The following is a 24319-nucleotide window of genomic DNA, read 5'->3' on the forward strand; positions in this document are numbered from 1 at the left end:
GCATGTTAGTTTGGAGAAAAAAAAGAAAAGGTGCTCTATTTCCTCAAATCACGCTAGGCCAGGCTTATTGACTATAGCTGAGAAGAGGTCTGTCTTACTCCTGTATCTGCCTTATTATTTTCGACACATCATAAAATGAGAACATTACACATTTATTTTTTTTTTTAAGATTTTTTTATTTATTATTTATTTGACAGAGAGAGATCACAAGTAGACAGAGAGGCAGGCAGAGAGAGAGAGGGAAGCAGGCTCCCTGTCGTGCAGAGAGCCCGATGCAGGACTCGATCCCAGGACCTCACTGAGATCATGACCTGAGCCGAAGGCAGTGGCTTAACCCACTGAGCCACCCAGGCGCCCCTACACATTTATTTTTTGGGTGAGGAGAAAGGACATGGAGCCTGAGGGATCCAATTCTCATTGTTTCAGATTAAGAAATTTCTTTTTGAAAGTCCTGACTTGAAATTTTTGAAAAATCAACATTCTCCAGTTGGGCTTATGAAATCCAAAACTTCCTAAATAAACTGTATCCTACATGCATTTAAAAGCACCCAGAAGGGGCGCCTGGGTGGCTCAGTGGGTTAAACCTCTGCCTTCAGCTCAGGTCATGATCTTAGGGTCCTGGGATCAAGTCCCGCATCGGGCTCTCTGCTAGGCGGGGAGCCTGCTTCCTCCTCTCTCTCTCTCTCTCTCTGCCTACTTGTGATCTCTCTCTGTCAAATAAAATCTTTAAAAAAAAAAAAAAAAAGCACCCAGAACACACACAGGAAATATGCAGACTTGGAGGCGGGGAAGGGCTATGGTCAACAAAAATGGTCGGAGAACTACTTAACATTACTTGGAGATGAAAAGCAGCAGCAATATTAAAATGTTATTACTACCCACTGATATGTTACAAAGGTGGGATTCCAGAGCAAGTTTTGGCCACACATGAGGGAGGGTGGGGAGAAGGCGCAGGGCAGAGGAGTGTTGGACAAACTGAAGACAACCGCCTGGGCAACCTTACACTGATGGATGGCCACAGCTGAAGGCAGATTTGGCTCATCTCTGGGGTTTTCCACTGGGAAGGGGCCTGCAGTTCAGCCATCAATGGACCAGCATCCACACGCCTGTGGGGAAATACAGGAGCCAGAAAAGTGGGGTAGGGAAGGAGAAAGTTTGGAAAACGGAAGAGTCAAATACAGTAGCAAAATGTCGTAATTATTAAACATGAGGCATCAAAAATGCAGATGTACCTCTTAAATTGAAATGAACTGGCTGAAAAGAACTGGTACTCTGGGAAGCAGTCTGATATGTTTTTTAGAACCAAATTACTTTTTAATTACATCTGTGAATTATACCTGCCAAGAAGAAATTAATTTTTGTAGAAAAGAGAAAAACAATGAACCCTATGCAATTTTTACAGACGGTAACTTTACTCAGAGTCCCCTACCCATGGCCTCTGTGGAAAATAACAGCCTAAGAAGACACATACTCACACTCCACTAAAAATCTTCGCTGGCCTAGTTCCACCAATTCCATTAATGTAGCAGGGGCCCAAAGGCAGGTGACCTGATTGACAAAAAAAATGCCCTTCGAGAAAGTGCCCAACTTCTATCACGTAACTCATTAAACACTTTATAATCAAAAAGAAAAACTACCAGCAATAACTTGGAAAGCCTGGCCTTTAAATGGAGCAGCAGCAACCTTCCTTATAAAACAAAAAATACTTTTCAGGCCCAGAAGAAAGTTATCAGTGGTCTCAACTCCCTCCCCTAGTGCTAACCTCTCTGAAGCCGTGGGCGAAAAACCCCAGACAAACCAATAAGACCAGTTAAAATGATATGTGGCATAAGGAAAATTAGCTCTACTGTAATTTCCGTAACTGTCAAGGCAAGTCTAATCTGTACCATGAGGCTACAATCCTCAAAACTCTCTTTGTACATCTTACGTGTTGATTCAAGTCTTCCAGTTGTAGATGGGACAAGCTCAATGTATGCGTGTACATACACATATGTACACGTGTACACACACACACACACAATCATGCCCAAGGCATCCCAGGATCAACAGGATGGGAAACTTATTTCCTGAGTAACCAAATTGATAAACTGCTCCTGGAAGATTCAACAGAAGCCAATTTTCCTAGACACACATCCTAATTATTTAGGCAATGACTGAGTCGTTACAGTACTTCCTCGGACTAAGTATTACTTCAGCAAGTTAAGATTCTTTAGAAGCACAAAGGTTGTATCTGCCTAAAAACCCTTATCTCTCATTCAAAATAACTCAACCATTTACCTACAAGGAAGAAGAATTACATCTTGGGAGATTTTTTTAAGTGCCTTAGTGCCTCAGCATGTTTCCACTTGGATCCTAACCTTGTTCCATTCCATCAGTGGGAGCTACAACTCCCAGGCTCTCTTGCCAACCAATTTTTGGGTAAGTTCCATCAACAGAAGGTAACAGATAAGGATAAGATAAAGGAGGAGGAGGAAAAGGGAAGCCAGGGTAATGCTCTCTTAATAGAGTCACAGCCCCTGCTGCCACCAGCTTTTCTTTCCATGCTTCTAGCTCATACCAGATAGCTCAGACTTCTGGCCTTTGGTGACATCAGCACCTTCTAATTTCCTTAAAAACACACTAGCTCCCAGGTGTTGCTAATCTCTGGGTTGCCTCACCAGCCCATTTACCTTCTAAGTTCTGACATCATCCATGAAACCTAGTCTGTATATTAAATCCCTCTGCTTGGGGCGCCTGGGTGGCTCAGTAAGTTAAGCCTCTGCCTTCAGCTCAGGTCATGATCCCAGGTTCTGGGAAGGAGCCCCACATCAGGCTCCCTGTTCAGTGGGGAGCCTGCTTCTCCCTCTCCTCCCCACTCCTGCTCGGTGCTCTCTCTCTCTCTCTTTCAAATAAATAAATAAACAAAATCTTTGTTTAAAAAAATTCCCTCTGTTTGTACTATCTACAGTGGGGTTTGTTTCTCGGCTAGGTCCCTGACTTTAAAATATGTTTTAAAACTTAGGTTTCTTAAGAATTAAACAAATATTCAGATAACCTGTTTAAGATTTCTTCTTATAAAAAACAAACAATTTATAGATGACAGGATCAATTCATTCATTCAAACACATATTTACTAAGAGCTCCATCTATACCAAGCACTACTCTTAAGTGTTGGGAATACTTCGGTGAATTAAAACAAGCACAATCACCCTATCCTCATGGAGCTTACATTCTAGTAGACACATTAACAGTGGCACAGTATAATTTTTCAAAAGTTTATCAATATAGGAATATTTCTTTAACAATAGAGGAATTTGGTAAAAGTGAATTAACCTTAAGGTGTTCTACTCTACATAGATTTCGTTCCTACCTTTTCAGTGTGGTAAGCTGAACTGTCACATTCCAGAGGCCAATACAGAACTTCTTCAAAATTAGTATCTACTTAAACTGGCCACTTGCTCAAACAGAAGTACAACTGTGATAAGGATTTAAGCAGACACAATAACAGAAGTTAGGCACTGTATGCTTAAAATGTAAAACATATGTGTGTTCTATGCAGATTACTGCCTAGCATCTTTTCTACAGGGGATGTTTGGAGGAGTTGAGTCTGAGTCCATTTAACAAGTCAGTTTGTCCCTTGGCTGTGGCATAGGTGGCGTCCATCAACATAACATACAGAGCCAGCTGCAATGTGCATAATGAGTAAAGTGCAGCAGTCACTAATTGCATGACATCATTTCCAAGACGGAATTTTCAGGCAGAAGAATAGAAACAGACAATGACTCATGTGGTGAACAGTTAGTTATATAGACAACTGTGCCCAAGAAAGCTGCCACCTACATGTCATAATGACATCAGATGAAAAATGCAGAAAGTAGTTTTCTCATTTATTGGAAAGCAATAGGTTTGCTGAAAAGGATACCGAGAGATCAGGTTGCAGCTACCTGCTTACACTTCCTGAGCACCGAGCAACCAAGAGCACACATCAGATATTCAGCACTCTTAGACCACTAGAGTATATAAGCGCACTCAGCCTCAAAAAACTCAGTGTCAACTCAGAAATGACATAATATCTACTGCTGGCATTTCACTAGACTTTTGTAAGATAATTTCATGTACTCATGTACACTTCCATGTTGGTCTTGTGGGCACAATACTGAGATCTTTCTTCTACTCATCAGTTAGGAAACATTTCATGTCTGCAATGGTTATAATTTCATTTGAGTAGCAGGTAGACTTCGAATGGTATGGGGTTCTTACACAACATAGAGTCTAAAGCATATTCATAATCTCGGTAATACACAGGAAATGAACTACAGGGCTAGGATTTTAACCTTATTGGCCCCTGCCTACCTTTATCCCTTGCCACGCCCCAAGATGCAGTTAAAATACACGAGAGAATCCCACCCCCCAACACACACATTCAATACCTTAGAGGCTTTGCACATTCTGTTTCCTCTGCTTAGAAAGCCAAGTTCCCTAAATTCACCTGGCAAAGTCATGCTTATCATTCAAGACAGCCTACTTGTCTCTTTGAAGCCATAACTTCCTGAGGCAGACTTGTTTGCTTTCTCCAGAGCTTTCAATTCTCCCTACACACAATGCCATCATGATAATACCACAGTGCATCATTTATCAGTTTACACATCTGCTTCCCCATTCAACTGTATGATCCTTTCGACCAAAGACAGGGTCCTTGAATCTACTACATATCCTCATACGGTGTCTGACACAAAGTAAGTGCTTAATATTTTCAGAATGAATATATATATAGTGTGGGATTGCAGGCTTGCAGAGTTCCCCCTAGATGATAAGGCATTTTTTATTCTCTATTCCACTGCCACAGAATGATATTTAAAGGACAAGGAGAACAAACAGGAAGGTATCTCCCAGGGAACAGGCTTAACAAGTTGATATTAAAAGACAATCTAATGAGGACTTTGATAAATTACTTTCAGTGTAACTGTGTCAACCTAACCATGACTGTCCGAGTTAAGGTGCATTAGCTGTAAAAACCCAGAAAAGCTATTTAATCTTCGCTGGAGAAGGGTGTTTAACAACTAGAGATGGACACAAAACTTCTGTTGTCCAAATCTGATGGAATTTTTTATTTAACCTCTCAAAAGGTGCCACAGATAGAGGTAAAATAATTAAAAATTGACAGGAAAGTTCATGTTCTAAGGAATACTATTTAACAAGCAAGGACTTAGCTATCTATCAACACGAAACAAATATAAAGCAAAGCTAGAGATTAATTTACTGGAGTTAAAATTTAGGACTACTGGGCGCCTGGGTGGCTCAGTGGGTTAAGCCTCTGCCTTCAGCTCAGGTCATGATCTCAGGGTCCTGGGATTGAGTCCTGCGTCGGGCTCTCTGCTGGGCGGGGAGCCTGCTTCCTCCTCTCTCTCTCTCTCTCTACCTGCCTCTCTGCCTACTTGTGATCTCTCTCTGTCAAATGAATAAATAAATTCTTTAAAAAAAAATTTAGGACTACTGTAGAAAATTTCTACACAAATATTCCCTGGTCTAATCTTTCATACAAGTTTAAAGAGTGAGGAAGCATCCAGAGTCCATCCTCAAGGGTACTATAAAGTCCATCTGCAAAAATGCCAGAACCCCCATATGTATGAGATGGTTTTGGCTTAAAGACTAGGGAATTATTGGGTGAGTCATTCTAACCATGGCTTCCAGTAACCACAGTATTTAAGGGAATAGAGTCAGAAAGTGAAACAAATAAAACCAAGACAGAATAAATAAGACCAGCAATGGTGGTAATAAGCAATGCTTACATGTGTGTAACACTTTAGTTCCCAGGCATTTCATTTTCCAAATGAGGAAAATTTAACTGAGAAAGTTCAGTGCGGTGCTGAAGGTCACAAAGCTAAAATAAACAGAGTGAAGGAGTTTAACTGGATGTTTCAACATCAAGTCGACGGCCCCTTCCATTATTTTGCTTCTTTGCCACCTCAAAGGTGGGTTCATATGAGCTATGGATGAGCCTAGGACACTAAGATGCCTTCAACAAGAGCAGATGTTTCCAAATCACTTCGGCCTATCTTTCAACTTAATCAAGATAACCCTAGATAGAGCCTTAGAAAATCCCTTGAAAGAATGAAGAAAGCTCAACATGCATGGGGAGAGCACTTTCATGCTTTCCACGTTATACTGCTGATTGAAAAATGCAAGGTGCCATGGACTGTGAATAATACACTACGACTTGATAAAAGCACTGCAAAAGAATATATTTAAATGTAGTTGTTTGCCTGCACATATATTCTTTCTTAAAAGTCCCCTAAGAAATTACCAAAAGTGGTTACTTCTAGGAAGGGAAAATGGTGGCTAAGAGATCAGGAATAAGAACACAACTTTTCATTGTACATATTTACCTCGGGACCTTTTATATTTTTTTTCAAGGATTTTATTTATTCATCTGACAGAGAGAGAGATCACAAGTAGGCAGACAGGCAGGCAGAGAGAGAGGGGGAAGCACAGGCTCCCAGCCAAGCAGACAGCCTGATATGGGGCTCGATCCCAGGACCCTGAGATCATGACCTGAGCCGAAGGCTTAACCCACTGAGCCAGCCAGGTGCCCCAACCTTTTATATTTTGAACACATGAAAGTGCTACCTTTTCCAAAAAGCAAATTTAAATCTTAAAGTATATAATAGAAACTGGAACAGAGGCAATGGTTTGGTAATTCAAGGTAAAACATTTCAGAGATAGGATGCAGCAGAAGGGAAAAGTACAAAAAATATTACAAAGCTTCTGCCAAGCTCCAGAATTCCAGGTGGGGTTTCACAGACCAAAGTAAATATTCCACAAGACCATCAAATCTCTTCTATTTTAATTCTTTGCTTGTTAAAAAGCTCTCAAATTTTTTTTTTTTTTTTTTTTTTTTACCAACTTTGGTACTGAGAAAGTAATATCCCAGTAGTGGACACAGGAACTCGGGTCATCAGGAAGATAGATCCTTACATGGTAAATAAGAGTGCCTTGTTTAAACCGGTCTCTGAAGAGGTTGATTAGGAGTTATTCCAGGCACACTGATAGAATATGCAACCGCAGAGCTGATGATTAAGCCTTGAACTAGTACAGCCTCACAAGGATCTATCTAAAAATGGGACCCAGTCTAAACTAGGTAGAGTTACCACTTGACGTATCCGGAATTTTTAGTATGTTTGTCCTTTGTTCTATCACTACTTAAGTCAGTTCAAAAATTTACCCTAAAGGTCACAGTGTCTTTGAGTGATGAGGAAACCATATCTTTGGGCCTAAAAGTAAATCAAAGCACTTTTTTAAGGCAGTATCTAAGCAGCTTTCTTTGCCACACAGGAGTTATTTCAATGCCTTAGGGGTCCCAGAAACCGGTGTGTCTTATGCTCAAAAGAGTTAAAAATCCCAGAATCAACAAAACTCGTACTACGTAAAGACATGTGCTTGTTCTCTACTCTTGATGTTCACATTACATATTCAAAGATAGTAAGATCCTTAAACAAGTATAAGATTTTAAAAGAAGAGCCACTGCCAAAGGGTTATTTTAGAACATCAGAAAAGTACTGCTCATATAGTCTGTGGTCCAGGGCCTTATCATCTGATTTAATATTAATAGATTAGCAATCACTCACCAAGTCCTATATGATTAGCTCTCAATTTTCAAAGAAACAACATGAGACAGGGATAAACTCAGATCCAAATCTCATTTTCCGGGACGCCTGGGTGGCTCAGTTGGTTAAGCAGCTGCCTTCGGCTCAGGTCATGATCCCAGCGTCTTGGGATCGAGTCCCGCATCGGGCTCCTTACTCATTGGGGAGCCTGCTTCTCCCTCTGCCTGCCATTCTGTCTGCCTGTGCTTGCTCTCTCTCCCTCTCTCTCTCTGACAAATAAATAAATAAAATCTTAAAAAAATAAAAAAATAAAAAAATTAAAAAAAAAAAAAAAAAACAAATCTCATTTTCCAAACCCAATAGTTTTTAAATACATTCTCCCACTACATGTATTTTTTTACCAGAGCTAATAGGTAACTTAATCTGATACGAGTGTCTTTTCCTTCTGTATGATCCAGTAGTTGTCTGTGTGATCATCACGACGACCAAAATTAGGGAAAAGGAGGAGGAAAATTAGTGAGAAGGGCTGAAAGTGTGGAAGGAGCTAGATAATATACAAACTGGATAAACTGAGGCCTAAACAACATGTTATTTAACTGAACTGAAAGATGACTGACACATCATTTCATGTTTAATACAATGGCCAATTCACTGAAGCCACCAAGCCAAAATGTAAAACTAATTTTTGAAAAATCGTTTCAGGAACCAGGATTCTACCATTGATAGGGGTTAACAAAGTTTACAACCCGACAGTTACTAGTTCTCATCAAGAAGTAACTAATATTTCATTATCTGATCCCTACTAATGCTATTGATAAAGAGCAATGGAAAATTTGGGGGAAGAAGTCATGAATCAAGCTCTCTCTTCCATATGCTATATTTCACTGGAATATGAGTAAGTATGAGTGGTAGGAGAAACAGAGAGTTGGGGGTAGTACTAATCATCAAAATGGCATCTGACTCCCCAAATGTAGCAATGTTCACTCTGGTGGGATGCTTCACTGTGACTCATGATCTGTCAACTGAGGTCAAAGGAAATTTGAGTAAAGCCAGGAAATATACTCCTAAACTTTAAACTAAATCTTCCAAAAAGTCTAGGATGAGATTTAACAAGACTCAACTATAAGAAATTAAACCTACTCAACATAAATGGATTCTAAAATACTTTTTAAAGCAATTTCTCACTAAGGCAAAAATGCAAGAAAGAAGTCTGGAGACATGCTTTCCTAAAAGTACATGCCATTTATTTATTGGCAGAGGACATTAAAATATACTACTAGATGTTTAAGCCAATGTATCATTCCCCTGTTCTCCTTACATAATCTTTTTTTTCCAAAATAAAAGGTAATTACCCAAAGGCATCAATTAGACATGTACTTCCTTTCCCAATATTGATAAACACAAATACATTTGAATCTTTGGTGTATACTATGCACCCAAAATGCTACATGGCAAACGACGGTGGCAAATCCACTGCATTATGAACAGAAGCAAATTAACAATAGCTCCCAAAATATAACTCTCCCCTTCTCTCCAAAGGGAAAAGAATTTTCCCAACTTCTCCAATTACATTCCAAAGAATTCAGAAAGAAAATAAGGAGACAAAATATTTACAGAAGTTTGTATCTATAAATTTTGAGTGCTAATAACCAAGCTTTCACTTATAACCCAGCTTTCCTATACTACTGATTTTTAATCAGATCAAATCCTGCATCTTGGAGGGCACAGCAAACAAAGACTAAAGCGTTCTAACAATATACAGTGATCATTTTTCACCTTTGGAAGGGTAATGACCACGGAAGCAACAAATCTGATGCATCCCCTGCTTCCTTCTCTCCACTGATTAAACGAATCCTGCACTACAGCCACAATCTGCTAATTTCTGCCACCGCACAAGCGCGCGCGCGCGCACGCGCACACACACACACACACACACACACACACACACACACACACACGGCCTCCAACGCACTCCACGGCCAGGGCTAGGCTGTCTAGAAATCCGCACTGTGTCACTGCATAAGGCAGGTTCCCACTTCATACATCCAGGAAGAAGAAAGCCACCTATGCTCTGTCAGATCTCAGCAAGACTGTAAAATGACAGAGGGAGCTGCTAAGCAGATAGCGGGCAGCAACAATCACCACCTCAAAAAATTATTTAAGCGGTTTTCCTGCCGTCATCTCACTTCCCTCCTCCCCCTCCCTCCTTCTCTTCCTCCCCCTCTCTCAGCCTCTTCCCGCGCCCCCCCCCCCCGCCTACACACACACACACACACACACACACACACACTGCAGTTCATCCCCCCGTTTTGTAAGTATAAGGCGGTGAGCTCTGGGCTGCCTCGGGAAAGACAATCCGCCCGGAACTCATTCGGAGCCCTAACATACAGACATTCTCACCTGCACACACCACGCCACTGCCACCCCCACCGCTCTCCCGCCCCCACCCCTCCGGCCAAGCACTCACACTCGCCCTCGCAGCCTCTCCCCACGCCGACCCCGGCGCCGGCGCCGCAGAACACCCAGCAGCCTCCTCAGTTAGAGGAGCGCGCCTTACCATTTACCAGGATTCGGGCGGCCTAAGCTCCAGAAACCCCCTTCCCACACAGGTCACCTCCCAGACGCGGCGGGAGGCTGGACCCCTCGCCCGCCGGAAGGGATACGCTACCTTTGGACTGGCAGTCCGCGCAGAACTTGTTATCCTCCTCCAGCAGCAGGTTGGCCAGGACCGCCTGGTACCGATCCACGTCCTTCACCGACTTGCCCGTCATGGCCAGGGTGCCGGCGGGGGCAGAGGGCGATGCGCCCTGCCCGCCCCCAGGAACCTCTGCCTCAGACGGGAGGTGAGGACTCCCGGTCCCCCGCCCAGGGGCACCTCCTGAGCGGGGCGGGAAACCCCTCCACTCGGGCCCGGCCCCGCGCCCCTTCTCTCGTCAGCCGCACTCGCCCCCCACTCTGCAGCCCCCTCAGTGCGGCGCCCCCTGGCGGACTTAGGGAAAGGCCCGAGTCCAGAGGAGGGTGCCGGACTAGAGACCCTCAGCCCAGGGAAACGGAGCGCGCAGGGACGACCCCCCCCCTTCTCCGCCGGCCTGTCTGCGGGCCGCGCGTCCCGCGCCTCGGTTTCCCTGGCAGCTGCCGCCTGTTCAGCCACCACCTCGGTCGCCTACTTCCGGCAGCTCTTCCTCTCCACCTCCACCCAGCCCAGCCCGCGCATGCGCCCCGCCCCTACCGCGTCGCACAGGGCTCTTCCCTCGGTTCCGCCTCTCAGGAGCCAATCTGGGCAGAAGTGAGGGGCGGAGCTTGGGGTGGGCGGAGGGAGGAGTGGGCACGCCTCCTGCGTGTCCTTGGAAAAGAATGAATGGAGTGGAGGAAAGTGAAGGAAAACAACAATTAACATTCGCTGAGTTCTTACTAGGTGCCAGGCTCTGTGTTAAGCGCTTTATTAGAATTATCCCAATATAATCCTCAAAATGTCTCTATGAGTTAAATATTTATCGTTCTTATGTAACCTAAGGGTTGCAGCTACTCCAAAGTCATCCGTTTATTCTTTTCTTCAACAGCCAAATGCAAGGCCAAACCCCCTAATCCAGGATAAGGGGGACAGCACGTCCTCCCCAAGTTTTCAGAGGATTCTGGTTACCTCTTGCTGCTCCCACTGAACTCTGGGTTCCTCTGTTCATTAGATTTCCTGCCATCTTCGGACATTGTTTACCTGGTGCCTGGATACTTTCTTTCATTTCTTAAATCCTCCCCAAACAGTGCAGTTTTGTGCAGCAGACTTTCACTGAAGGTTATTTGGAGGGTTGTGGTGAAAAGGTAGGGTGATTACAGCAAAACATACAATAGAGGGGCACCTGGATGGCTCAGTGGGTTAAGCCTCTGCCTTTGGCTCAGGTCATGATCTCGGGGTCCTGGGATCAAGCCCCACATCGGGCTCCCTGCTCAGCGGGGAGCCTGCTTCCCCCTCTCTCTCTGCCTGCCTCTCTGCCTACTTGTGATCTCTGTCTGCCAAATAAATAAATAAAATCTTAAAAAAAAAAAAACACACACACAATAGAGAACTACTTAATTGACTAACATCAGTGTTCAGGGACCCCTGGCTGGCTCAGTCAGTTAAGTGGCTGCCTTCGTTTAGGTCATGATCCCAGGATTCCGGGATCGAGTCTGGTATGGGACTCCTTGCTCAGTGGGGAACCTGCTTCCCCTCTGCCTTCTGCTCCCCTGCTTGTGCGTTTTCTCTCTCTCCTAAATAAATGAATACATCTTTTAAAAAATAAAACTAAAAAATATCAACGTCCCCAAACCACCCTCACTACACAGAACTCCTCCACAAAAGTCCTTTTCTTGGGAAACCTGGGTGGCTCAGTTGGTTAAGTAGCTAACTCTTGATTTCAGCTCAGGTCATGATCTCAAGAGTCCTGAGATCAGTCCAACAAGGGGCTCTGTGCTCAGCAGGGAGTCTGCCTGATGTTTCTTTTTCTGCCCTTGCCCTCATTCACCCCCTCTCACTCTCTTTCTCTAAAATAAATAAATCTTTTTTTTTTTAAGATTTTATTTATTTATTTGTCAGAGAGAGAGCGCGCACAAGCAGGCAGAGTGGCAGGGAGAGGCAGAGAGAGAAGCAGAGAGAGAAGCAGGCTCCCCGCTGAGCAAGGAGCCCAATGTGGGACTCGATCCCAGGACCCTGGGATCATGACCTGAGCCGAAGGCAGCGGCTTAACCCGCTGAGCCACCCAGGCACCCTAAAATAAATAAATCTTTAAAAAAAAAAAAGTCCTTTTCTTTGGGGATTCACCTGCTCCCTGGCAAATGTTTTCATTCATTGATTCACTCAACAAATTGTTACTGAGAAACTCCTAAGTCTCAGGCACTGGGCTAGGGGTAAGGGAACAACATAATCTAATTAATGGTTTTAAAAAGCTTACTCTGGCTGCCAGGGGAAGAATGGATCAGGGAAACTGATTAAGACCAGATGCTCATATTTCTCTCCAGTGAAATCTTCCCCTCCATCTTTACTTTTTCCCAAGCCCAGGTTTCCCTCAAAACTTTCATCTCACCAGGGGAAAACCAAAATTTTCTATTACTTTATTAATCAAAATTATTTAATTCTCTGGTCTAAATCTCTTCCCTTCTTGTCATGCCTCAGAGACTTGACTTTTGTAAACACATAAGTTCATTAAGGTATTTTTCCTAAACAAAATCTCGGTTATTTTTCTAGACGGAATTCTGCATTTCTCTTGAGCTAATTTTCTCAACCTACAACCAGTTTGTAATCATTTTTCTTACTTTAACTCATTTAACGTTTCTGACTTAAACACGTGTTTTATAAATGAACAAACTGAGACTTAAACTAATGATCTAGTGAGTAGTAGAGCTGGGATTTTTAATTCAGATGTCTGTAATTCCAGAGCCATAGAACCGTCAGGTTTTGCTTATGTTGTTTTTATAATCCTCAGAAAAATCCACTAAGATAGGTATTACCATAATTGTATTTCAAGAAATGATGAAACCGAGGCTCAAGCTGATGGAATGGAGGCTCAAGATTACTCAGTTAATTGTAGTAAATGTGCCTTAGTTTAATCCTCCTCATCTCCATCCCTTCACTATGCAAATAGACTTCCTGCCTTAGTTTAACCCTAGTTCAATTCGATTTTTCACCCTACTCTCTGGAGAGAGCTTTCTCAGTAGCAAATCTGATTAAATCATACCCTCCTGTTTAAAAATCCTTTAGTGACTCTCCATCACCTCTGACTGTGCCTCTCAAATTTTCCCATCTAGTGACAGACTCCATAGTCCTGTTACAGGACCAGAATGACTGGGTTTAAATATTCATTCAGCTTCACCTTTATTGTCTGTGTGACTTTGATCAAGTTACTTAACCTCTCTGTACCTCAGTTATTTCATCTATAAAAGGGGATGATGATATTAATGGGACCTATTTCATAGAATTTCATAGACCTATTTCATAACCTATTTCATGTTATGAGGCTTAACTGAGTTAGTGCCTGTAATATATTTAGAACAGCTCTTGATGCAAAGTGAGTGATAAACTATTAATTCTCTTCAGTAAATATTACTGACTCTCTGCCTTCTGGCCACATGGTAGGATTTTATTTCTTGGCCCTCTTATGTGGTCAATGAGTTTAAGCAGAAAGGACATGTGTCGCTTCACACCCAAATCACTTATTTGCTACTTTGAGACTCCCCTGATTCTCTTTCCCTCTGTCGTGGCAACCATCAACATTCAAAATGGTGGTTTTTCTTAGTTCAGAATGCCATAACGATAGACTCGGTGGGTTATAAACAACAGAATATATTTCTCACAATTCTAGAGACTGGAAGTCCAAGATCAATGTAGCAAATGATTTCATGTCTGGTGAAAGCCCACTTCCTAGTGCATAGGCTGTCAATGTCCATAACCTGACACTCTTGGAAGAGCCTTAATTTTCCATTGCTGATGGAGCCCACTATGAGAAAGCTGGTGTCTATGTCAACAGTGCTATTTCTTAATGTCCATAGCACCAAGACTCTTCTGGATTCCAGGCAATCCCTTGCCAAGGATTGAATGGCCTCTCTCCAACTCTGTGTCACACATTGTCATTTGGGTCCTAAATGACTTGTGTGCCATCTCACAGTCTTTGTTAAAGACAGCTTGGCTGGCTTTTGAACCTCTCCCTTTAATCTAGGGCCTCAGGCCCTACACCAGGGACCAGAGGAGCCTGATGGGAACAGACTTCAGACCATACCAACCTATCACTTTCTTCAAAAGAGTTTGTGCCCCCTACTCCTACTACTCCTACCAAATATCTCCCTCTTCCCTCCTCACCCTTAGTTTTAAAATATTATCGCCCATTACCCTCAACCAGCTCAGATTCTGGGAGAGGGAGGAGGCAGAGTTGTCTATAGTAGTGCCAGCCTCACTCCCTACCATGGCAATCTTGCTGTATTGTCCACAGGTGCCTAATAATGACCAGACATCACACATGAGCAGTTGCATTGCAGCTATGTACTGATGCAGGAGAGTGGGCACCTACATCTATATTTCTGGCCTTTTCAGGGCCTTCAAGGGACTGAGGAAGTGTACCTGATCTGGCCTACTCTGGGGACCCTGTTGTATAATGAGAGAAACTCACCCCTCACCACATTGGAAAATGCTGGGGGAAAAGACAAGATCTTAAGTTTCCAGGAAGGCAAAAACAAGTCACATGAAAAGGATCAGGAATCAGAATAGCACAGAGTTCTCAACAGCCACTCTGGAAGCCAGGAGACAATGGAACATTGCCTTTAAAATTCTGAGGAAAACAAGAGTCACCAACCCAGAATTCCACACGAGCCACAGCATTTCTCTAGAGGCAGTGTGTTGAGTAGAGACAGTTTTAGATACACTAGATTTCAAACTTTTACCTCCTGTGCTGGCTGTGCTCTGTTGCCCCTCTACTTCCATTCCACTCTCCTGGAAGCTCTGTGCCCCCAGAGGCAACCTCTGGGTAAGACATCCACTGGACTCTTGCTGGCTTCTGATTTGGCTTCAGCCAATGGGAGGCATGACAGGGAAGTCAGAGGCAGAGGTAGGGAGAGGTAGAGCTATTTTCTCTGCTCCCTCCCTGCTGGCAGAAACATCACATCCCTAAATGAGAGCTAGATTCCTGTGAATGTGGCGTTCTCCTACAGCCGAGGCTGTTCTGGGAATACCCTCTCCTCTCACCCTTTCAGGCTTTGGGGATAACAGCTTTTTTGCTGTTGCTAGCCCCAATGTACATCATGCTGTTTGTTGGTGTTTTTAACCTTGCCCGTACTTTTTAAAATGGTCCTTTCTTTAGGGGCACCTGGGTGGCTCTGTCAGTTAAGTATCTGACTCTTGATTTCAGCTTAGATCTTGGTCTCAGAGCCATGAATTCAAGCCCTGCATTGGGCTCCATACTGGGCATGGAGACTACTTAAAAAAAGAAAAAATCCTGGGGCCCCTGCGTGGTTCAGATGGTTAAGCATCTGCCTTAGGCTCAGGTCATGATCCTAGGGTCCTGGGATCCAGCCCCACATCAGGCTCCCTGCTCAGCTCCCTCTGGCTCTGCCCTCTCTCCCTGCATGTGCTCTCTCCCTCTCTCTGTCAAATAAATAATAAAACCTTTAAAAAAAAAAAAAAGCCCTTTCTGTAAACTCTTCAATTTCCTCTTTAGTATCAAGCTACATGCTTCCTCTTGGAACTCTAACCAGGTCACCTCCCTTGTGTATCAGAATAAACAAACAAACAAAAAAAAGTAAAACATCAAATCAGAAAACAGAGCACTTAACACAGGAAAAGACAAAGGTCATTCCCAGTGTGCTGGCGAGGGGAGGTTCCTGGGTGACGGTTCTGCAGAATGCCTATTCTTGCTTGGAGCTGCAGGACAGAAACTTTAAAACAGATGGCGCCAAGAAAATTGAAACATATAGATGAGCCAATATGCTGGAACTAAAAGGAAGGTCTCCTCTTGTCAGAGGATACGTGGATGAATTCATCAGAGATTCATAAAAATGAAGCGAATAAAAAAAATGGGGTGATTATTGACAAGTCTAACCAAAAAAGAGGTGTAATTAAGGTTCATCTGCCAATACTATTTAGTCATAACGTCACAGACCTCAAGCATTAATGTAACAAAATGTTATTACCTAACATTGGGAAAATGTGGGAGAAGACACTTATGGCACGGAAAGAGGGGAGGATATACAAAAAGAAATCTGAATTCTTATCTTCCAGAGCAGAAAGTGAATAAACAAAGACAAAAAGGTATGGAATGGTAGTATAAGCATGTCATTTAGGTAAATCTGTAAATTCCAGAAGAAGCATTACAAAAGTTGAGAATGACTGCCGTGGAGGAGTAGGCATCAGGATGGGTTAAGTGTGGGGCAGGGCATTATCATGTGTCATTATAAACCTTGTATAACTGTTTGACTTTTTAGCTATGTACAAGTTTTACTTTGACTTAAAAAAATTTAATTGGCCCTAGCATTTTTAAAACCCCACAATCTTACCTTTATCAAAGGTAAGATGTTGCTAAGAGATGTTTCAAACTATTTCCTGTTGAGGCAGTTTTGACTCCATGCTAAGTCAGGATGAGTGTTCTTCTGGATTTTTCTCTCCTTTTGCCTGCTCCATAGTGCCCAGCTCCCTGAAAGTTCAGAATGCTTTTGAATGTACATCTTAAGAAACCCAACTAACCACAGCTTAAATAAATAGTGACTTTTGGGGGCACCTGGGTGGCTCAGTGGGTTAAACCTCTGCCTTTGGCTCAGGTCATGATCTCAGGGTCCTGGGATGGAGTTCCACATTGGACTCTCTGGTTGGCGGAGAGCCTGCTTCCTTCTCTCTCTCTCTCTTTCTGACTGCCTCTCTGCCTACTTGTGATCTCTGTGTGTCAAATAAATAAATAAAATATTTTTAAAAATAATAATAATAAATAGTGACTTTTTGACAGAACAAGAAATCCAGAAGCAGGGTTTTGTTTTGTTTTGTTTTACATTTATTCAGCTTCCTGACAAGGCCATCAGCATCCAGACTCTATTATCCTGTTTTGCCATCATCAGCCTGTGGAATTTTCATCCACATGTTCAGGGGATCTCAAAGTGTGCTCCCAGCCTAACAGCAGCAGCATCACCTGGAAATTTGTTAGCAATGCTCATTCCCAGGCCTACCCTAGACCCAGAAACCAGAAACTCTGGGGGTGAGGCATAGCAGTCTATATATTAAGAAGCCCCCTGGATGATACTGATGCACACTCAAGTTTGAGAACCACTTCTCATGCAAATCGCCTTATGGTCACAAAATAGTTGCCACAGCTCCAAACATCACAACATCTTTGAAGGCAGGAAGAAGGGAAAAGGGATGTCTCCAATCTGGATGTTCCTTTTATCAGGAAAGTAAAACTTCTCCTAAAAATTCTTAGGACTCCTGGGCCAGAACTAGTTTTCATGGTTTAATACGTAACTACAGAGGCAACCAGGAAAGCATGTATCTAGCTTTCCAGCCCCTCCAGTGGGAGGCAGCAGAAGAGAAAGAGCTGGGAATGGCTGTGGCCAGCCAGAAGATAACGTCTGCCACAGGGCCTGTGGCAGTCAGAGCCACAGATAACCTCATTCCTGACTTTCACGTGGGAAAGTAGCCAAAGATCTTAACACTGATCTGCAAGAATAGGCTTAGAACTTCCAAATTCTTCAGATAGGAGAATCGAAGGCAGAAATCTCATTCTTACTGATGTTATCAGTCTCTCATGGAATAGTGGTTCTGGTCATAATTCATTTTGTCGAAAGGCTCCCTTTCCATCAGAAATGACCAGGGGAGAGAACGATGGAGAAGACAGGACAGAAAAACCTGTCCTGCCACATGGCTTAAAGAAAAACTTCTTACATTCTAACATGGAGATTTGACGTTGTGGTTACTTTGCTATCATTGGCCAAATGGCCCATCAAAATGCCCCGTTTTCATACCCATCACACAAAAAAAGAAGTGCTTAACTCTTCCTTAATAGAGTTAATCACAGTTTCCAGGCAATCAGGGAGAACATGTCAGGCAGGGAAATTAGCATGCATGAAAGTGCAGAAGTGAGAAAGGAGAATTGCAAATTGTTAGAGAGGATGTATGTGACGGGCATCAGGAGAAGCTGGAGAAGGAGCAGAGGTCAGATCACAAAGGGCCTTGTGTGCTGTGCTGAGGAGGTTGGACTCCACACTCTTCCTAGTATCTTTAAGGGTCAGAGAGTATCTTTATCTGGGTCCACAAATGGACTTTGGCACTTTGTCAATGCTCTGCAATCATATGACAAGTTTCTTGGCTGTGTGGGTATGTGTACTTTTCTGAGGAGTGGGTGCTAGATTTGCAAAGACATGTGTAACTCAGACTAATTTAGGAATCACTTCTTTAAGAAGTCAAAGAATTAGTCATTATTTTTTTTTATCACCAGAATAAATTCAGACTCTAGATTCTAGATCCAGGTTAACTAGAAAAGGACAGACCTCACACTAGAACCAGGATTCCATTTTCCCATCCAGAGCCCTTTCTTTGCAATTTCTGCAATGGACAATTTCCAACAAGTGTCAAGAGAGGGACAGGTTCTCCTCCAATATGGGAGAAATGCTTGCCAGGTCACAGAGTTCCTCCTCTCTCAGTCCTGTCACTGTCACCATACCCATACAATGAGAAATGAAGGAATGGGACACCTGTGAAAAAGCTCTACCAGCTTTCCTTCATAGCTGGGACACTCCAGAATGGCACCCCAGGAAGGCACCAGAAAATGGAACCGGAGTACCTTTTTCCAAGGGGAGTAGGATGAGTGCAAGAGAATCTGTCCATGATTTGCCCTTGTGGTTCCTGGTAAAGTGTGGGATCATTGGATCTGCTCCCAACCTTGAGTCTTCAGAAGTCTCAACTCTGGAGGCTTGCAATCATTTTTCGTAATGAGTGGGCAATCATGGTGGATGGGGCAGAATATTATCACTTAGTTTTCTTAACTCAGAAAGAAATTTCTTTACAAAAATCACAATGAACAACAGAACTTTAAAAACATTTGTTTCAGAAGAGGACACAGAAATGTCCCTCACATGGCTAAGCCTGCTCACCAATGATGTTATTTGGGTTCTTTGGGATTAATTCCCGAGTTTTATTTTCTTAGCCCTTTGGGTACCACACATTGGAAATATTCATCCAAGTAGACTCAAAAGACCTCAACACTTAGTGCCCTTGATTAGGTAAGAACTTCCCTCGACCCAGCTAGTCGGGGCCCCACTTACCCAAACATATGATCCAACTAGTGCCTAAACAGGAAGTGGCCCAGATTCGCAAACTATTGCAAAGATTCAGTTTTGCACCAAGAATACCATCTTCCTCTTGGTTTTGTCTCTTACCAGAAAGAGACAAGTCAGCCCACTTTTCTCTATTCCCAAAGTCCTCACTGGTTCCTGGGTCTCTTCTGGTCATGATCTTACGGTGTCATGGGGCAGGGACCTCAGGTTTGCTCACTGCCCTTTGTTCCCTTTGCTAATCTCCAACATGGTGTGATGGGTCCGATCTGAGTCCCGTGTAACTGGTGCTGATGCACCCTGAGGCACAGCTGGTTCTGTTTGAGTACCTTGCTGATCCCTGCTGAAGGTCATGGCTGAGGAAACCACTGATTTCTTTGCTGGGTCAACTGGCCTGGTCTCTGGTACTAATGATGTGTAGCTATTGGCTTCATCCTGTGGCTCATTCAGTAAATTCAGAGCACCTAGCTAGGCTACCATTTCATGGCTTTTTGAGACTGGGATCTCTTGGACACATACCTGCTTGTCTTCACTAGAGCAAGATTCACCCCCTAACACATAGCCTCTTAGAGGGCTGGAGAGTCCACTCCACCAACCTCAACTCTGTGGAATGGTTGGAGACAACACTTGTCTTCTTTATGACTTACCAGCCCTCTGCTTTCCAACAGCTCCCTACGAGCTACCATGTTGGGAAATGTCTCCTGTAAGTGACTTGAGAATGGACAGGGGGAGGGTGCTTGAACTGCACAGAAAAGAACATGAGGATTAGAAACTATAAAGTGCCCTCCACTTACTTGCTGTGTGACCACAGACAAGATATTTAACCTCTGTGTGCCTCAGTGTCCTCCTCCTTAACATGGGATTAAAGGAGTGGTTACAAAAATTTGAAAGAATATATGAGATGGATCTGGGATATTGTGGGTATTTAACAAATGATGTCTTAACTATGAACACTGGGCTACTTCAACCTCCACTTTATCACTGAACTCATAAAAGCTTATGCATTAAATAACATAGCAGCAACATCAACGAAAAGCAGAAATACTGATCTCAGAAAAAGTCACAGAAATGCAATTGTGAGAAAATTTTATAAATTAAAAGTCCCAATAGAAAAACAGGCTAGGGGATACGAGCAGGCACTTTGATGAAAGAAAAACAAAATGACGGGGCGCCTGGGTGGCTCAGTTGTTAGGCGTCTACCTTCAGCTGAGGTCATGATCCTGGGGTCCTGGGATTCAGCCCCGCTTTGGGCTCCATGCTCAGCAGGAAGCCTGCTTCTCCCTCTCCCACTCCCCCTGCTTGTGTTCCCTCTCTCACTACCCTGTCAAATAAATAAATAAAATCTTTTTAAAAAAGAAGAAGAAAGAAAGAAAAGAAAAACAAAATGATCAATAAATAAAAATTTTGCTCTTACTAGAAAGAAATACAAATTAATGGAATAATAAAATCAGTTTCATCTGTCATTTTGGCAAAGGTTTTAAAATTATAATACCCTCTTATGGGCTGGAAAGTAGAAAACCAGTAATCTTGTATATTGCTGGAGGCGGGGACATGTGACTTTTTTTTTTTAAGATTTTATTTATTTGACAGACAGAGATCACAAGTAGACAGAGAGGCAGGCAGAGAGAGGAGGAAGCAGGCTCCCCACTGAGCAGGGGGCCCGATGCGGGGCTCGATGCGGGGCTCGACCCCAGGACCCTGGGATCATGACCTGAGCCAAAGGCAGAGAGGCTTTAACCCACTGAGCCACCCAGGCGCCCCAGGGGCATGTGACTTATTAACCCAATTCTGGGGAACAATTCAGGAATATATGTTAGATATCTTAGAATAATGCATATCCATGATGATTCTGGTTTCAGGAATTTTCCTAAAGCAGTAAATACAGCTAAATGCAAGGATACTCTTTTTTTTTTTTTTTTTAAGATTTTATTTATTTATTTGACAGAGAGAAATCACAAGTAAGCAGAGAGGCAGGCAGAGAGAGAGGAGGAAGCAGGCTCCCCGCTGAGCAGAAAGCCCGATGTGGGGCTCGAACCCAGGACCTGGGATCATGACCTGAGCCGAAGGCAGCGGCTTAACCCACTGAGCCACCCAGGCGCCCCACAAGGATACTCTTTAAGCACTATTTATAATACTGAAAAATTGGAAACACACCAAAATCAGTTTTTAAAAGGTGATTATCTGGAGGTTACCACCACAGTTTCCTAAGGATAAAAACTATTGTAGAATTCACATTGCCAAAAGAATGAAATCTGTATGTTAAAAAACAAAAAGTATGTTTAAAAGCAAGCAACAAGCTTGTTTTTGAATATGCACCACAAAATTGGCAAAATAAAGTCCTACCACTACAAATAAAAAAATCTCAAATAGAAAAAAGACAAAGAGTTAGTTATCTGAAGGCAATTTACAGAAAAAGTATAAGTGGTTAATAAACATAAGAAAAATATTTAGCTTTATTAAGAGAAATGCACCAAGTCAGCAAAAGAAGTTTAATTATAATACCCAGTGTTGTTAAGGTATATAGGGAACTATATATTTTCCACTAACTGTTGTTCGAAGTTTAAACTGGTTTAAAAATTTTTTCTGGAAAACCTCCAGCAGTATATTAAATAGCTTTAAAAAAAAAATCCCTGGGGCAAATAATACATTATATGTTCATTAAAATTAATTAATTAAAAATAAACTAAAAAAATAAACATGTAATATTAAAGATTAAAATTGTTGCCCAGCAATTCCACTCCTAAGTATATTATTAAGAAAATGAAAATATAAAAAACAGATCAGACCCTGTGCTCTAATTCTAGCACTATATGAAGGAAACGATCCCCCAAATCCATTAATAATTATGTATTGTGACTTTCTTCACAGCATTATTCACAGTTTTGCAAATGTAGAGGTTAGTTAAGTAATGTGTTTCTGTGAGGGTGGAGGAAGAGGGCAAGGAGACCAGTTGTATTGATCTCATCTAGTTCCTCATGCATATTCTAGTGGATATCACAGATAGATATAAAAATGATTTGAGGATAGCCTGTGTGGCTCAGTCATTAAGCATCCTTCAGCTTGGGTCATGATCTCCGGGTCCCGGGATTGAGCCCCATGTCAGGCTCCCTACTCAGTGGGGAGCCTGCTTCTCCCTCTGCCTACCTCTGTCCTACTTGTACTCTCTCTCACTCTCAAATAAATGCATAAAATCTTTTAAAAAATGATTTGAAAAGTATGACATATAGTGTGAAGACTTCTTTTTTAAAATTGTTTAAAAGATTGTATTTCTTTATTTGACAGAAAAAGAGCACAAGCAGGGGGAGCAGCAAGCAGAGGGAGAAGCAGGCTCCCCACTGAGCAGGGAGCCCACGGGCCTGATCCCAGTACCCTAAAATCATGACCTGAGCCAACAGCAACTGCTTAACAACTGAGCCACCCAGGCACCCCTGAAGACTATTTTTCTAATAGGATATATAAGAGGAGGGAAAAACTGACTTCACACTTTTCCCTACCTCTGCCCTCCAGCCAGATGCAATTTCAGTTCTTCTAAGGGTCAGGATTCTCCTCCCCTATGGGCTTCCATTTGCTGTTCCTCCTGCCTGGATACCATACCTTACTTCATACCCCTCATCCCTACCTCATTTCTCCTCTTCCCTTGGCCAGCTCCCATGCAGATCTAGACCCCAAATAATAAGCAGAAACCCTGGAAACATAAATACTGGTTGTATTAAAAAAGGAAAAAAAAAGTTAAACTCCTTTCAAGAGAACTGTGTTTAACTGTTGGGTGTGCATGTAGGGCTTGAGGCTCCAAGACTTTGCTCAAGGAACCACTGAAGGTGATGCAAACACACACACACACACACACACACAAGATTTTATTTATTTAAGAGAGAGAGAGAGCAAGTAAGCATGAGCAAGGCAAGTGGCAGAGGAAGAGGAGAAGCAGAGTCCCCACTGAGCAGAGAGCCTGATGTGGGGCTCCATCCCAGGACTCAGAGATCATGATCTAAGCTGAAAAAAGACACTTAACCAAATGATCTACCCAGGCACCCCAAAGCCAACTTCTAAAGAAGATGGGTGAGGGGCTCCTGGGTGGCTGTCAATTAAATGTCTGCCTTTGGCTCAGGTCATGATCCCAGGGTCCTGGGGCCAAGCCCTGCATCAGCCTTCCTGCTTGGCCAGGAGCCTCCTGCTCCCTCTCCCACTCCCCCTACTTGTGTGTTCTCCCTCTCCCTCTCTCACAAATAAATAAATAAAATCTTAAAAAAAAAAAAAGATAAAGAGGGTGGGTGGGTCTAGTCAGTTGCAGAACATTTGTTTTGCGAGTTTGGGGCCAGAGCTGAATTGCTTAGTATATAATAAGAGAGAAAGAGAATACTTCCCCCAAAGATCTTCTTCTCCAACCTTTTTTTTATAGTATTCATCCTCTCTGCTAAATAAATTTAGAATAAATGTTTAAAGACGATTGGCTTAGGTGGTGCCAAATTAATATCCTGCTCCAGACACTCAAGGAAATGTCCATCATGTTTCTACTTATCTGCACAGTACTGCCAAAACATCACTTTCATTGTTGCAGGCTCAGTACTGAGCACTCTAAAAAAAGCTTATAGAATGAATAAGTAATGGGATGCAGTTAAATGGAGACATGACTGGTTCTTTCAGAGAGATTGAATAGGAAACTTGGGACCTGAAAAAGAAGACTGTGACATAAGCTTATTTTGTAAACTGGAGTGTTCCACTCTCAGCCACCTGCTTCCTGCTGGGGGTGGGGGAGTGGGAGGGTGGGGATGGTCAGCATGACCTGGTAGAAATAGTCTAGAGCTGAGTGAGATTCAAGAAAGTGGATTTCTTTCTATTTTAAGATTTAATTCCAGTATAGTTTACTGGAATTACTGTTAAATTAAACTGTTAAATTGAACAGTTAAAAAAACTGTTAAATTAGTTTCAGGTGTACAGTATAGTGATTCAACAATTCCATACAT

General features: G+C 42.7%; 1 protein-coding gene across 1 annotated transcript in view; it reads right to left on the reverse strand.

The window, feature by feature from the left end:
• The window catches only part of SMAP2 (small ArfGAP2), a 47042-nt gene extending 36318 nt beyond the window's left edge, over positions 1-10724 (reverse strand). The window contains exon 1 of the mRNA XM_047724595.1: positions 10252-10724. Within this exon, the coding sequence (XP_047580551.1) occupies positions 10252-10354 (103 nt within the window). The 5' untranslated portion in view covers positions 10355-10724. The remainder of the gene's footprint in view (positions 1-10251) is intronic.
• Between the last annotated feature and the right edge of the window lie 13595 nt (positions 10725-24319).

This window comes from Lutra lutra, chromosome 4, assembly GCF_902655055.1.
Source record: "Lutra lutra chromosome 4, mLutLut1.2, whole genome shotgun sequence".
Lineage (NCBI taxonomy): Eukaryota > Metazoa > Chordata > Mammalia > Carnivora > Mustelidae > Lutra > Lutra lutra.